Genomic DNA, 14,117 nt, shown 5'->3' with positions numbered 1-14,117 from the left:
AGCCTGCTTTGCCAATGCATCTGCTTGCAAATGTGTGTGTGATGAATCACGCCATTGCTCGCTTGTCTTTCACTTTCAATAGCACATGCCATTTCCATCGCCTTTGAATCAAAATTTATGCAGATTTGCTGAGCAGAAAACAAATTGAGCACAACTCACTTTCAGCTTGTCTGGAAAAGAGCTGCGTGCCGAGGAGAGAGGTGGACTAACATTAATTAAGGGTTTCTGTTTGGACATCAGACCCGGGGGTGCATTTCACCATCAGTAACAACTCTGCAAAGCCACACAGCCCAGCCCCAAATGCCTCATCACCCCCCGACCAAGCAAACAGCACAGCTCTCACCTGGGGGAGCACGGAGGCCTTAAAGCGAGGAGTGAAATGCCGGTATGAATCTGGTCGGATGCAGCACTGGGACTTGGGACTTCTGGTCTCCTTTCTGGGTTCTGCCATATAAAGGAGAAAACAGTGCCTATGTGATGCTGCTGCCCATTGGAATGGCTTGGGATCAGCAGCTATGCTGTGGCTTGTCCTGATGCTGTGTGTGTGCATACACACACACACATGGGAGAGGAAAAACTCAGCTGCAGAGCCACATGTGCTTCTGTATGACATTGCAAGGGGCTGTAGGCAAAGCAGCAGCTTTCCAGGAGCAAAGGAAGAACACTCAACCCTTTATCACCCCACTCAGCCACGTACCCAACAGCCTAAAGGCATCCATGTTGCACATATCACTGCAAAGCATAAGTCACGCAGCCAGAAAGAGGTCTCTAACCAAAGCAGCAGAGGCACAGTATTATGTTGAAGCTTTCCAGCAAATCCTGCCTGGGGCTGAGTGCTGGCAGCTGTGTGCTACTGGCAGCTCGCCACACACTGCTGGAGCTTTGAGGCTCTGCCTCTATTAATAGAGGTATTGGGAGCTTTAATTTCAGCTGGCTTTAATAGAACATGCCACTTAGAGATGATATGGGCTCCAAGCTGAAGAGGGGCTTTTGGCACGCCTAGAAGCAGCAGCAGGGAAAGAGCCAGGCAAACAAGCAGACCTGGGGTCCAGCATGAGAATCCCTTAATGGTGACTTCCCCATCACACCTGGGACAAGGAAGGGACCCGAGGAGAACATTGCTGCCCTTTCTTTCACAACTCAGCACATCACTGGAGTTCTGCTCTGGGACTGTGCTGCATTTACAGCAATCTTTCTTTGCTTTTCAGGGACAGACCAAGCAGTCATGCAGGATACGCTCTGTGCCCCAAGGAGTCAAGGTCTGGGATAGGTGGAGATGGTCCCGAGTTACCATTTGCTGATGGTGCATGAAGCCTGCAGCTCTCCAGCCTCACTTTGGGTCTCACAACAACAAGCTCCTCTTTCCTGGCTGGCTCTGCCACAAGGACTGAGGTGTCCTTACTTCCATTCTCCACTACACCGCCAGGCAGACAGGTCTCCTCCTCTCTGTCTGACTCTGAGAAAATACCTGAAGAGAAAAGAATAGCAGGACAGAACCGACTGAGTCCTCCAGGACTGCTTTACGCTCCACTGACCCACTGATTTCTGGTAGTGCTGTTCTGCTCAGTGTCACAGCCCATCTGTTAGAGTGGAGGGCAAAGCAGACATTTCCTGCTGAGTATGTCCAACAAGGTGTTTACCACTGCCTTCACAGAGCTATACCAGCAGCTCAGCGTTTGGAGTTACAGCAGCACTGAGCCCCCACACCTCCGGCTAGAGGTGTCCATGTTAGAAGGAAAGCACAGACATGATGAGGGGCTGAGGGACAGAGACAGCTCTGAGGATGCTGGAGGACTGGGCAGAGAGCCTTACCCAAAATGAGACCAACTTCCCCCCTTTCCTGCAAGCAATTCCTCTTACTTTGACATCCCGCTGGGTGGACAGAGCTGACGTCCAGACATGGTGGTGAGGACAACAGTGGAAGGGGAATTGTCTGCCGAGGTACATCAGACACATCCTTTAGCTTCTCAGAGCTCTTTTCTGTGAGAATAAAACGCTTTGTGTAACACCCGTCATCCCTTAAACCCTTTTCTCTTCCCGGGGCAACCAATGGTGATGGCTCCAAGCTCCTGCTCCATCATTCAAGGGAGGGATACAGAGACAGAGGCAGGAGGCCAGGGGCAGGGAGAGACAGAAGGCAAAACCTGAGCTACCTATCAAGAAACCCACTGAGCTCAGGACATCCCCTCCTTGGCAGACTCTTACTGAGAGGTGCTAGTTAACTGGAGACTGCTACTGGGACTAATTAGCCAGTAACCCCCCTACTACCTGACTATCCTACTGAGGAAAAGAACCAAAATCCATTTATCCAACCCCTACCATTTTCCCTACCAGGAAAAGCAGCTGTGAGGGAGCTGCTGTCCAGAGCAACTCAAGGAAGCAAACGAACTTACTTACCTGCTGCCAGCAGCAGAGGGGACTCAGAGGAATGGGTCCTAGGAAGGCAACAGAAGCAGTGTTACACAGAGAGGAGCTGGAGGAAGGGGAAGCACAGAGCTAACAGGGCACTTACAGGGCTGGGGGAGACTTCTGTGCAGGTACAGCTAGGAAATCCCAGAGGAAGATGGCATCTCCAACGCTGATGACGTGCCGCTGGTCTGGGGTGAAGGCCACCTGGCACACAGGCTCTGAATGGCCAATGTACACCTGGGAGAGAGAACGTTGTGAATTCCACCATCTCTCTGTCAAAGAGGACTGTGGCTGCCACACTGTGGCTCCCTGCAAGCATCCATCCATCCATCCATCCATCCATCCATCCATCCATCCATCCATCCATCCATCCATCCTCAGGGAAGGATGCTTCTGTCTGAGCTCCCCAGTGGAGGATCAACACCCAGGGGTCAGCTCAAACATGTTGGCCCAAGCCACACATCTGCTGCTTTCCTCTCCAAGGATTCAGAAATGCTTTATCTGATGGATCAGGGGAACAGCAGCCTCCTTCCCTCCCCAAGTGCAGTACCTGGAAGTTGATGTTGAAGCGCATCCGGTAGTCCCACACTTTGATAACCTTGTCACCAGCAGTGAGCAGGTACCTGGCATCCTTACTCAGCGCCAAGGAAGAACAGGACAACTTATGCACAGGGGACACCTGAGGACAGGGCACAGCACCAGCAGCATTAGCTCTCTCATTATCAACAAGTCACACACTTCTTTGGCAACAAGAAATGACAGGTCAGTCGGACAATGATAAGGAGAATGCTTTTGGCCTCTGGTGAAGTTTAAAGGAGACAGGAGATGGCAGTACAGAAAATAAGGACAAGCTCAGGCACACCCTAACCAAGATCACACTGTGACAGCCACATGCTCAGCACTCATGCTTTCCTTGGAAGCCCTCTGGATGAGCTCCTCTCTCATGCAGCCTCCTCAAGTGCCCAAGCCCCACACAAGCTGATCCCTCAGACATGACCTTCATAGTGCCCTACCTCTCGCACCAGCCGTCCTGTTTTTGCATCAAGCACAAGGATTTTGTTGGAAGATGTGGACACCAGGAGCTCTCCTTGCGACACGGGAGCAAAGCAGATTCTCACTGCAAAGTCCAAGGCTGTACTGTTCAAATCAAGGACGCTGATGTCCACCCTCAGCAGCTGGAAAACAAGAAGCTGCTGAAGAAACATCCTGGAGCAAGCACCGGGGGAGACTCAGGAACAGCTGCTGGGCAGGCACTGAGGCTGCTTTGGTGGCTCTCCTAACACAAGGCTACAGAGTCCCCCACACCCCTTCCTGTGCTCCACCTGGACATCCCACAAAGGGCTGCAGGGCAGAAGCAAGATCCCCACTGCTGCTCTTCCAATTATCTTCCTAGGGGGGAATGAAGTTGAGAAGGAGCAGCAGCCTTGATTTGGCAGTTTCCAGCTCACTGAGAGGAAAACTAAGCTGTAAGCACCTGAGCAAGCACCTGCTGCGCTGGGGAGGCCCTCTTCAATGCTCTGCCCAACTCTGGACCTATCTCACTGGTTGCAATCTATGGGGATTTTCTTCCCCAGCACTGCAGGGAGCCTGCTGGTACCTCATCCAGAGAGCAGGCCTCCATCACGGTCACAACGTACTTGGAGGGCCCCACGAAGGCCAGGAGGCGGCTGTCCTCGCTGAGCACCAAAGCATCAGGACCACTGCCAGCATCCCGGGCCACCACGTTACCTGAGGGTCACAGCAAGAGAGAGGGTGAGGAAAGGAGCAAACGTCACCCCGCAGCATGCTGTGATGGTTATATGGCTGCTTATTTCAAGGAATAAACACAAATGATGCAGCTTTCTGAATGGGCTGAGCTTGGTTTGATGCCTGTGCTACTAAAAAGACCTGAGGGGTAAAATGAAAAAGGCAACCCAGAACTTACCCAGGACTCTCAGGATCCGGCTTTTCTGTGCCACACAGCTGTAAAGAGCCAGAGTTCCCTGCAAACAGGAGCTGAACATGAAGTTGCCATCTGGAGAAAAGGTGAGCCCAGCAATCCGAGTGCGGTGCTGCCTGGAAGGAGGAGGAAAAGGTGAAACAGCTGAGAGCCAAAATAGCCACAGAAAAGAGCAGCAACATCGAGTGCAACACCATGAAGAAACCAGGGGAGCAGAATAACTGGGGACAAGCAGAGAACCCTGGCATGTCCATGCCTAGAGCAATGCCACACCAGCCATCACGAGAGCCCTTCCTGCAGCAGTGCAGCTCTCATCACTTACTTGTGCTCTGTCAGGAGGTTGGAGGCAGTCAAGCAGAAGGTTCGCACCACGCCGCTGTTGAAGCCACAGGCGAGGATCCGCTGGGTGGGGTGGAAGGACACGGCACACGGTGTCTCATCAGCAGCCGTGAAGTCGTAGAGCTGCAGGGAAAACACAGCATGGGCACAAAGCTGGAAGGAGCTGAATGGCCTCAGAGCTCCACCACAGTGGTCTCATAACAGAACTCTGACCATTCCTGCTTGCAACCAAAGCCCAACAAAGCCCAGAGTCTTTGGGCATTTAAACCTTTGGGAATTGTGATCTGTGTTAAAAGCAGGATTTGCAAGGTGAAGGAAAAGAAAACAAATCAGGCTATTTTGTTCAATTACACCTTCAGAAGCTAAGACCAAATTACACATTAGGCTAAGAGCCTGAGAGCTCCAAGCTCCAGAAGGATTTCTTGCCCAGGGTACAGCCCGTGCTTCAAGGGGGACACTTAAGAGCTCTTACACCACAAAGCTCTGATAACTCAGCTAAGCAGAGCCTGGGCAGACGATTAATAGATATGAGATCCCCAGCAATTCTCATCTACCCCACCTGCTGCATGGACACGAGGTCCCACACCCGGATGCTGTTATCCCGGGACACCGTCGCCATCTGCTTCCAATCTCCCTCCACCGAGAAGGCCAAGATGGAATCCTCATGGGAGCGCATCAGGGTGCTGTAACCCCGGGACTGGATGTCCAGGTAGCCCAGGTTCCTGGCTGTGGTTGTGCACAGGACTTTGTGGCCATCAGGGCTGATGCAGACAGAGCTCACTGGTGCCTCGTGCTCTGGGGGAAGACACAGCATTCAGCACAGCCCCATAGAAGCACAGCGCCTGGGGCACAGCTGCAGAGCCAGATGCATTCGTGGGAAAGTAATGCATGCAGGAATAAACTTCCCACGTGATCTCAAGATCGAGTGCTTGCAGATTTGAGCTCAATGACAAATCAGTCTCTGCCCTTTCTAGCAATCCCTGGGCTCTGCCATTACGGTGACTGTTTCAAATAGAGTGAAGAACAGCTTGACTTCTCCCCTAATTTTTCATGCATGGATGAGCTGTGGGTACAAGGGCACAGAAATCAAGATGCGCTGCCTGTTCTCCCCCAGGCCCTCCTGCCTCGTCCCTAGGAGTTACAAGAATGAGCAGGAATAAACAGTCACTCAAGTAAAACACTTCCAAGCCAGTCACCCCCCAGTGACAGCAGGTAAAAAGAGCACCCTTGTTCACAAGAGTTACTTTAGGAGACATCAGAGCAGAGGCTTTGCTTCCCAGCAGCACCATGGAGGTGGGAAAGACTGCTCTGCTCACCTGCTTCGAGGACAACAGCTGAGAAGTCCAATGGCCACAGCCGCAGGTAGCCGTCAGCTGAGCCCGTGGCACAAAGGGTTGAGGAGATACTGATACTGTTTATAGCAATCCCAGCGCCTGGAAAACCAATAAACACCATTCAGTTGTGGCAAGTTTAAGAGTCTGAGACACAAAACTTCCATCCCTGTGTCTCAGATTCTCTATGCAGTGTCTGACAGGTAGAGAGGTGGGGAGAGCAGCTGATGTTTGGATGCCAGTATAAAGCCTACAGTCACAGCACCAAAGGCACCATCACTGCTGCCACTGAGACACCCAGACTCTCTTCATCTCCAGGTTGTTTTCTCACCCATAAAGCAGAAGTTCTGTGCTTCTCAAAGAGGCTCCAGGTTAATTAGCTCCATATGCCAAAGCAAAACATGCACTGAGTTTTACGATAGCGGAGCAGTGACACTTGAAAGTGAATCCTTCCTGCTGTTAAAACTAATGGATGAGCTGAAAGCTGCACCACTCTGAATGCGGCATCAAAGATTTCCCCAGACGCTTCACACAGGCCGAGTAATGAAAAAAAAAGCCTCAAATTCATCCTTTCATTGATCTGCTTCGCTTTTTCACATCGCTACATTAAGATTCTCATCAGCAAATTAAGACCCCCCGTTTCATGTTGCTAAAAGCAGCGCTTCTCTGAAAGCACGACTGCAAACACTTCAATTCCTTCTTAGGACGACGCTTTGCTGCACTATTCACTGTGCTTAAGGGGAAAACAGCTTGCTAGCAATGAGCCAACCAACCCCAAACAAGCTTTAGCAGCTGCTTTATGCTACCAGGGCTTGGATCTATGACGCCCCTGCCCACCTACCTGCCCCATCCTGCAGCTGTGCAGGCAGCAGCAGCCGTGCGCTCCGCACACAGACGTTCTTGTAGTCCACCTCCAGGACGTGGCCACTCCTGCTGCAGACAAAGCTGGAAAGGAGAAGGATGTTTGCATCGGTTCCTGAGGGTTAAAAGGAACCGGGTGGATGCACCATAGTAACAATCCAGGTTTACGGGGTGTTACTGTGCACGAGTCCTATAGTAACAATGCAGGTTTAGTGGGAAGGCAGGCAATAATTGGCTAGGATGGAAATCTAGGGGCCTTTCCATGAGCTATCCCACAAACCTACAGCCAAGACAGCAAGAGAGGAACCATTAAGGTAGGAAAACAACTCTAAGATCACCAGGTTTAACCCCCAACCCATCCCCATGGTTGTGGTGGAACACCCCCAGGGCTGGTGACTCCCCCACCTCCATGGGCAGCTGTGCCATTGCATCCACATCCCTTCTGAGAAATTGTTCCTAATATCCAACCTGACACTCACAGCTTCTCATTTTATTATCTCCTGCCCCTTTGAAACACCCATCAGAAAACAAGCCCAAAGCTCAGCACAGACATCAGTGAGAACCCTCAGCCTGGGACACAGCCCTCAGGAAGGGCAGGGGCACAGCTTGGTCTGCTTAGAGCTGCATGTGGTAGCAGCAAAGGGGACGGGGGGAGGCTGCAGTCTTACAGCGTGCGGTCATCAGGCTCACGTGCAGCTGAATGTCCCTCCTCGAAGGCCAGGTCAGTGAACTCCAGAGCGTGGTACTCGCCCAGGTTGACAGGACAGGAGCGCAGGGCTCCGTTCCTCACTCGCCACAGCCTCACACTGTCCCGGCCACACGACACCATCCTGTAACAAGAGAGATGGGGTAAGGAATGGAAAGGAACCAAACCTGGCTCCTACAAGCCCAAAGGGCAGAAGCACAGCACAGCTGGGTTGGAAGGGACCTCACAGCTCATCTGGTTCCACACTGCGGGCTGTGCCCCCCTCAGCTCAGCTGCCCAGGGCCCATCCATGACCATGGGCATCTCCAGAGATGGGCACCTGCTGCCCACATGTTTTCTTTGCAGCCTACCTGGTGTCATCAAAAAAAGCAATCTTCAAGGTCTGGATGTCCACATCTGTGTGTGCTCTGGCCAGCACCAGCACCTCTCCACCGCGAGTCACCTGGGCAGTGTTCCATACCACCACCATCTGAAGGGAGACACAACAGCTGAAATATGGAAACCTTGGCAGAGGAAGAGTTTCCCAGCAGAGCAGAACAGCTGCACAGCCTGGGGACTGCTCTGGAGCTGGGATCAGAACTGAAAGAGGGAAAAATGTTCTCATGCAAAGGGCTCAGGGCAGCCCAAGCAGCTCAGCAGAGCTTCATTACAGTGTTTGCTTGGCAACTGCAGTGATAGTGCCTGTGGTCGCAGGGTATGCTCAGAGCCTCTCCACCTCATGCAGTGGCCCCTGCAGGTCTCTTGAGCATGGGGATGGACAGAGATCACCCAAAGCCAAGGGGACAACCAGTGAGGACAGGCAGGTAACTAAGCTCTCAGAACAGTCAGGCTGGACCCAGCACAGCCCACAGCATCACCCCAGCAGTGCTCCTGGGCAGCTCACATACAGCTGTGGGTCTCCAGCCCCCAGCCGGGCTGTGGGGCACTGCTTTATGCTGGGAAAGAGCCGGAGCAATCCTGCGGCTGTTTGTTTTCTTCCTGCATGCAGTCAGCGGTGGCACAGCTAATTGCTGGGAGCTGCCAATAAGGGATTGTTGGGTGAAAACAGTTGCACTGATAAAGGCCCAAAAAACAGCTTTATTTTTGACTACTACGTGTGGGATCTGCGTCATCCTCTCGCTCCATCAGTGGGTGGCAGTTTCATCACCCAGCACCCATCCAGCACACAATGCCTGCAGTGCCCAGAACGGATGGATCAAACCCCGCATCTGTCTGCTCACCCTTCATGCTACAAAAGATGTATTTTGGGTTTCAGACCGTGCCCAATCTCCCACTTCAATTCCCACTCCTCCACTACGTGCTCGCAGCCCTTCCAGCACAAGGTGCTGCACAAGCACGTGTCCCTCAGCCAGGCAATGCTGTGTGTTGGTTTGCAGCGATCCCCGCAGGACAGAAGGAGGATCCTCCAGGCCTGGCTGACAGCTGGGAGCAAGTGAGCCCATAGCAGTGCTCTGCCTGCACAGCAGCTGCAGGGTCTGAAGGAACAGCCCTCTTACACCACTGGCTCAGCAGGGCAGGAAAACACACAAAAGATATTTTACATCTCACCGTTTTGCCATGTCCATCCTTTCCAACGCCACAGAGAACGGTTCCGCTGTAGGAAAAGCTGCAAGAACAGGGAGGGGACACCTGGTGAGGGGCTGCACCTCACAGCCCAGAGCATCTCAGCAGGGAATCAAAGCAGGGAAGTGCGGGATAAAGGGAGTCGGTGAGTGCTGCAGGATGAGCTGCCACTGGCTCAGCTGTGCTGGGAGAGCTGCCAGCAGCCCCGCTGAGAAATGCAGGCAGCTGATGGGGAGCTGTAATTCACCCCTGCTTTATCGCACAGCAATAGCATGGAAAAGCTGCCATGCTGCAACGCCTGCCATTCCCAATTACAGGTCCTAAATACCAAGGCTGCCTGGTGATAGGGCTCAGAGTTGGGAAAGAAAACACAGAGAGCAAAGCCCACTTTCTGGGCTGCACTGGGGCTGAGGATGCATCCCCTGCAGGGCTGGCACGTACCTGAGAGACAGCACAGCCCTCAGGTGGCTCTGGAACACGGCCAGGCAGCTGCCCTTGGGGAAGTCCCATAAGCGCAGCACACCCAGGGGACCCTCCTGTGCTGAGGCCAGCAGGGAGCTGTTCCCATTGAACGCCAATGCTGACACCTGTGGGACATCAGAGAGCTGAGGTGGGAGCAGCCAGGAGCGACTGTGTGCCTTTGGGAGGAAACCACATCTACCTTATCTGTGTGTCCAGTGAAGAACCTCTGCTCGCCAGTCTGAATCCACAGGGTTACTATCACTGCGTGGCAGGGATACACCACTGCAGAGCTGTTCTGAGTCCACAGCGCCTGCAGGAGTGAAATGAGAGGGCAGGTGAGATGTCACTGTGACGTGACGTGGTGCTTGTCGGCCCTTCGCCCCTCTGAGAAAGCAGCACAGGGTTACAGACAAGCTCACACAGCCACCCGAGGTACCGACCCACTTGGTGCTGCAGCCTCCAAAGCCGATCACCTTCCTCAGCTTCAGGATCGGATCTGGTAAGAAGCTCTGGAAAAAGAGACAGAGGAGGATGATGGCAGCTCACCCACTGGGCCCCTCCAGCCCCACTTCTCAGCCCTGCATGGCACAGGGACAGCTCTGCTTTCTCTCCTTACCCTGCAGCGAGAGGTTCTCCCACTGGCTGCTCCATCTGCTGCAGGGACCTTCCTGTGCGTGCCCTGTGGGTAACAACACAAGTGACTTAGTGTCAGTGCATTCAAACCCAGCGTCCTCCTTTCAAGATACGGAGGTAGGAGTTGACAAAGAATGGACAGCCCAGAGACATCCCCAGCAATGTCAGCCCCACAGCAGTGTCAGGGCTGGGGGGGTGCTCAGGGCCTCGTGTGCTCAGCACAGTCCAGGCAGGTGGAGCAAGGTGCAGGGGAGAGATGGGTGTCTGCTGAACATGAGGCTCATGGGGAGCCCTGACACATGCAGGAAGCAAAAGCTCGTGTCCCGAGCATGAGACCAAAGTATCCCACCATCAAAGCCTCCAAAAGCAGGGGGAGAAAGGTAAGGACCACAACCACTCCAATGGGAAACGGGGCTGCTGCATCCTCTGTCTGCTCACTCACCTCTGAGCCTGCATGGGCAGCTCGCTCTCTCCTCTGGTGTGCGTACACATGGATGCCACCATCACTGACAGCCACAGACTGTGTGGAGTCCCCTGTGCCACGCAGCGTCCCATCCTCCTGGTCCCCACCATGCAGCACCTCTGGGGCTGCCAGGTGAACCTCAGGGATGCTTCCTGCAGCTGCAGGGCACCGGTGCGGCACCTGGGAAAGAGTAAAGCCCCCAGCACAGCTCAGCCCTCCCAGCACCCACTGCAAGGGCAGAGGCAGCAGATGGATGCCTAAAGATTACAGAGTCATTGGCATTTTTCTTATCTCTGCTCTGTGCTACACCAGAATGAACCATAGAGTTATTAAGTGTGGGCTTTGGGTCAACAGAGCGTGCCCAGATCAGGCTGTAAATGCCAAGCAGCAGCTTATACATCTTAAATACAGAAACTGAAGGAGAAGATGTGGGAAAAACTCCCTGTAAGGTAGAACAGAGTGGCACCCTCCCATCCACGTCACACTTACAGCTTTGGGACTGGTGATCTGCTGGACGAGGGACAGCCGGTCTCGAACTGCTTTGGTGAGCATCACTGGCTGGGGCAGCTGGCCAAGGGGCTCCTCTGAGTCTAGAAAGGCATGGGCATGAACAGCAATGCAAAACCCACCTGGGTCCCCCTCTCATTGAAACTACTGCAGCAGATACACAACAGACACAACACACTTTGGATTTGCTGCCCTGAGTTTGGAGGAAGAAAGGCAAGGACTCTGACCAGCCATCCCACCTGCCACAGGACTGGAGCAGCTCCTCTGGATGGAGTCATATGGCAAACTGGAGCCATCGGGTGGGAACCTGAGCAAAATCAGAAGGCACCACGTAACCAGGGCTCTGCATAGGGATGCAGGGTCTCACAACACCCTATGCCTGGCATAGAAGCCTCCCTCCAGAGCAGGTTGAGCTCATTGCCTCCTATAAGACTCCTCTTTTAACCACCCCCCGAGCAAATCTGTCCTTCCTTAGCCAGCTTTACCCACCCTGCCTGCCTACACCACGCACCGACCTGGCCCAGGAGAGGAGTTTTTAAGCTCTGTGTGCTGTCAGTACCTGATGTAGTCGTAGTGGTCGTGCCACCTCCCTCCCTTGGGCACTGGGAAGGCCATGTCCCGTGGCATTGGAGCAGCCCCATGGCTGGCTGGGCTGGCACGGCGAGCTTCAGAGAGTGTCACGCCTGGTAGCACAGGAGAATTCAAGCTGCTCAGTCGGATGCAGTGGCCCTGCTGTACTCAGGGCTCTAAAAGCAGCTTTCAGAACGCCGGGGTACAACCAGGCTTGGTTGAAATCCCGCAGGGTCTCAGCTCCTCACCTGGCTCAAACAACAAGTCGCTCGTGCAGACGTTTTTTACCAGCAGGTTTGAGCAGAGTTTGATGCTCTTCAGGTGGCTGTACCGCCGGCTCAGGTACAGGGAGAGCACGTAGTGCAGGTCAAGCACCAGGCAGGTCCAGCGTGCGTTGGCAGGGGCTGCTCCCACCAGGTCTGCAGACAAAGAACCTTGACAGGTACAGCAAACTTTGCTCCAAGGCCCTCGCATAGCAGGAGACACGAGGTGGGTGGCACACGTGGCACGGCTGTGCCCCATCCATCCCCTCACCACTCTGTTCCTCCCCCCAGTACACACAGCCGGCTTGGGGCTGCACTGTTAGTGTGGCTGCAGCAATAGAAATGCCACCTGCTTGGTGCATAAAGCCTTCTTCCCTCAGAGCCCCAACCTCCTCAAGGTCCCTCTGAAGTGCACAGAAAGGAAAAAGCCCCAAACCTCCCTGCACCTCAAGTGAAAACTATTGCCTGCTCAATATCTCCCCCAGGCTCAACCTCTCTGCTCCTAAATGGCACAAATATGAGATCAGGAAACTCGCCTCACCCACTGCTATGAGCTGCAGGAAGGATGCTGGGCTCCCCCTCAAGCCTCCTGCACCCACACTGCTCTGCTTGGAGACCCCACAGATCTTCTAATAACCCACTTTGGCCACCTCTTACCTCTCCTGGAAGCCCCAGCTGTCCTGTCACGCAGCGAACCCTTGGCTGTCCCACAGATGAAGGGGAACTGGAGCCACGTGGCCGTGGATTTGAACTCCTTGAACAGGTTGGAGAAGGAGACGCGCACCACCTGGTTCTCCTGGGGACAGATGGGAGCACATCACTCACCCTGCAGGTTTGGGTTGGGAGGGACCTCACAGCCCCCCCAGCTTTCCTGTATCCCCCATTAAGCACTGAATAGCAGCCCCAGCAGCCCCCAGTACTGATCCCAAAGGAGCTCAGGGCTCTGTCACCTCCTTAAATCCCTTCTGCAGCTCCCACCAGGACCCGGTCACCCCACAATGCCCTCCCCATGTCCCCACACACCTCGGTGGCCACATCCAGATGCACCACAAAGTACTTGCGGGGCAGGGGCCGGAACAGCAGGTAGAGATAACGGCCACACAGCCCCAGGGACTGGGAGCCGGTGCGGGGCAGCTGCAGGTAGTTGCTGGTGGGGATGGAGCCCCGGATACGATACACGGTGCCCTTCAGCGTCTTGTCCTGCAGGAGCACAAGGTGATGGGGTCCTGCCGCCCACCAGGAGCAGGGGTCAGCCCAGGTACCTCGGTTACCATCACAGCGGTGACATCCCCCTCCTTGTGCGAGCGCTTCCATTCCTCCACGCGGAAATGCTTGAAGACGTTCAGGTAGGGGCTCTGCCACGCTGCGGGGAGGCGATGAGTGGGGGGCACAACGAGCGGGGCACCGTGACGTCAGCATCACCTGCCCCAGCGCTGACACCACCCCACTGCCACAGCGTCACCCCCAGCCCCATCCCAGCCCCATCCCAATGCCCCCAGCCCCATCCCAGCACCATCCCCATCCCAATACCCCCAGCCCCATCCCAGCCCCATCCCAATGCTCCCCAGCCCCATGCCGGTGCTCCAGCCTTATCCCTGTGTACCCCGTTGCCCCCAGCCCCTTCCATACTCATCTCGGTGGCTCCCATCGCCCCCAGCCCCATCCCAGCGTGTCTCCGTGTCCCTATTCCATCCCAACCCAGTCCCACTGTGTCCCCATTCCCCTAGCCCTATCCCACCGCGTATTTACGTCCCCACGCCCCCCAAGCCCCAACCCAAACCCAGCCCTGTCCCAGTGCCCCCATACCCCCCATCCCTGTCCCACTGTCCCCATCCCATCCCGTTACATCCCGTTCCCCCCCGGTTCCCTCCATCCCGTCCCGCCGCCGCTACCCGCCGCCATGGCTCAACCGTCCCGCGCGCCCGCAGCCAATCAGCGCCCGCACGCCGTGAGGCCACGCCCCCCATCGGGACCTCCTGGCCGCCAGGGGGCGCTGTTTCCCGCAGCTCTCAGCGCGCCCACGCGTGACCGTGACCCCGCGGCGTGGGACACAGCAAGGAACGGGAGCGAG

The 14,117-nt window shown here is 54.9% G+C and overlaps 1 protein-coding gene across 6 annotated transcripts in view; it reads right to left on the bottom strand.

The window, feature by feature from the left end:
- The window catches only part of WDR90 (WD repeat domain 90), a 23,405-nt gene extending 9,292 nt beyond the window's left edge, over positions 1–14,113 (bottom strand). Inside the window, exons 1-30 of one of the 6 annotated variants that reach the window (XM_032447703.1) lie at positions 13,939–14,113; positions 13,318–13,409; positions 13,070–13,246; positions 12,704–12,842; positions 12,032–12,202; positions 11,773–11,896; positions 11,390–11,520; positions 11,196–11,296; positions 10,685–10,886; positions 10,227–10,291; positions 10,051–10,119; positions 9,810–9,920; positions 9,590–9,735; positions 9,134–9,191; positions 7,936–8,054; positions 7,548–7,709; positions 6,860–6,963; positions 6,004–6,120; positions 5,247–5,482; positions 4,671–4,810; positions 4,334–4,464; positions 4,007–4,137; positions 3,423–3,584; positions 2,960–3,088; positions 2,513–2,646; positions 2,398–2,435; positions 1,861–1,980; positions 1,292–1,468; positions 344–444; positions 160–225 (exon numbers count right to left, since the gene is read on the bottom strand). In XM_032447703.1, the coding sequence (XP_032303594.1) occupies positions 160–225; positions 344–444; positions 1,292–1,468; positions 1,861–1,980; positions 2,398–2,435; positions 2,513–2,646; positions 2,960–3,088; positions 3,423–3,584; positions 4,007–4,137; positions 4,334–4,464; positions 4,671–4,810; positions 5,247–5,482; positions 6,004–6,120; positions 6,860–6,963; positions 7,548–7,709; positions 7,936–8,054; positions 9,134–9,191; positions 9,590–9,735; positions 9,810–9,920; positions 10,051–10,119; positions 10,227–10,291; positions 10,685–10,886; positions 11,196–11,296; positions 11,390–11,520; positions 11,773–11,896; positions 12,032–12,202; positions 12,704–12,842; positions 13,070–13,246; positions 13,318–13,409; positions 13,939–13,948 (3,663 nt within the window). In that variant the 5' untranslated portion in view covers positions 13,949–14,113. Of the gene's footprint in view, positions 1–159; positions 226–343; positions 445–1,291; positions 1,469–1,860; positions 1,981–2,397; positions 2,436–2,512; positions 2,647–2,959; positions 3,089–3,422; positions 3,585–4,006; positions 4,138–4,333; positions 4,465–4,670; positions 4,811–5,246; positions 5,483–6,003; positions 6,121–6,859; positions 6,964–7,547; positions 7,710–7,935; positions 8,055–9,133; positions 9,192–9,589; positions 9,736–9,809; positions 9,921–10,050; positions 10,120–10,226; positions 10,292–10,684; positions 10,887–11,195; positions 11,297–11,389; positions 11,521–11,772; positions 11,897–12,031; positions 12,203–12,703; positions 12,843–13,069; positions 13,247–13,317; positions 13,410–13,938 lie in introns of those variants that run through there. The other 5 variants (XM_032447704.1, XM_032447705.1, XM_032447706.1 and 2 more) reach the window with 5 other exon arrangements.
- Positions 14,114–14,117: the final 4 nt, after the last annotated feature.

This window comes from Coturnix japonica, chromosome 14, assembly GCF_001577835.2.
Source record: "Coturnix japonica isolate 7356 chromosome 14, Coturnix japonica 2.1, whole genome shotgun sequence".
Classification (NCBI taxonomy): Eukaryota; Metazoa; Chordata; class Aves; order Galliformes; family Phasianidae; genus Coturnix; species Coturnix japonica.
Note: the sequence above shows the minus strand (reverse complement) of the source record. Positions and strands in the feature narration are given on the sequence as shown.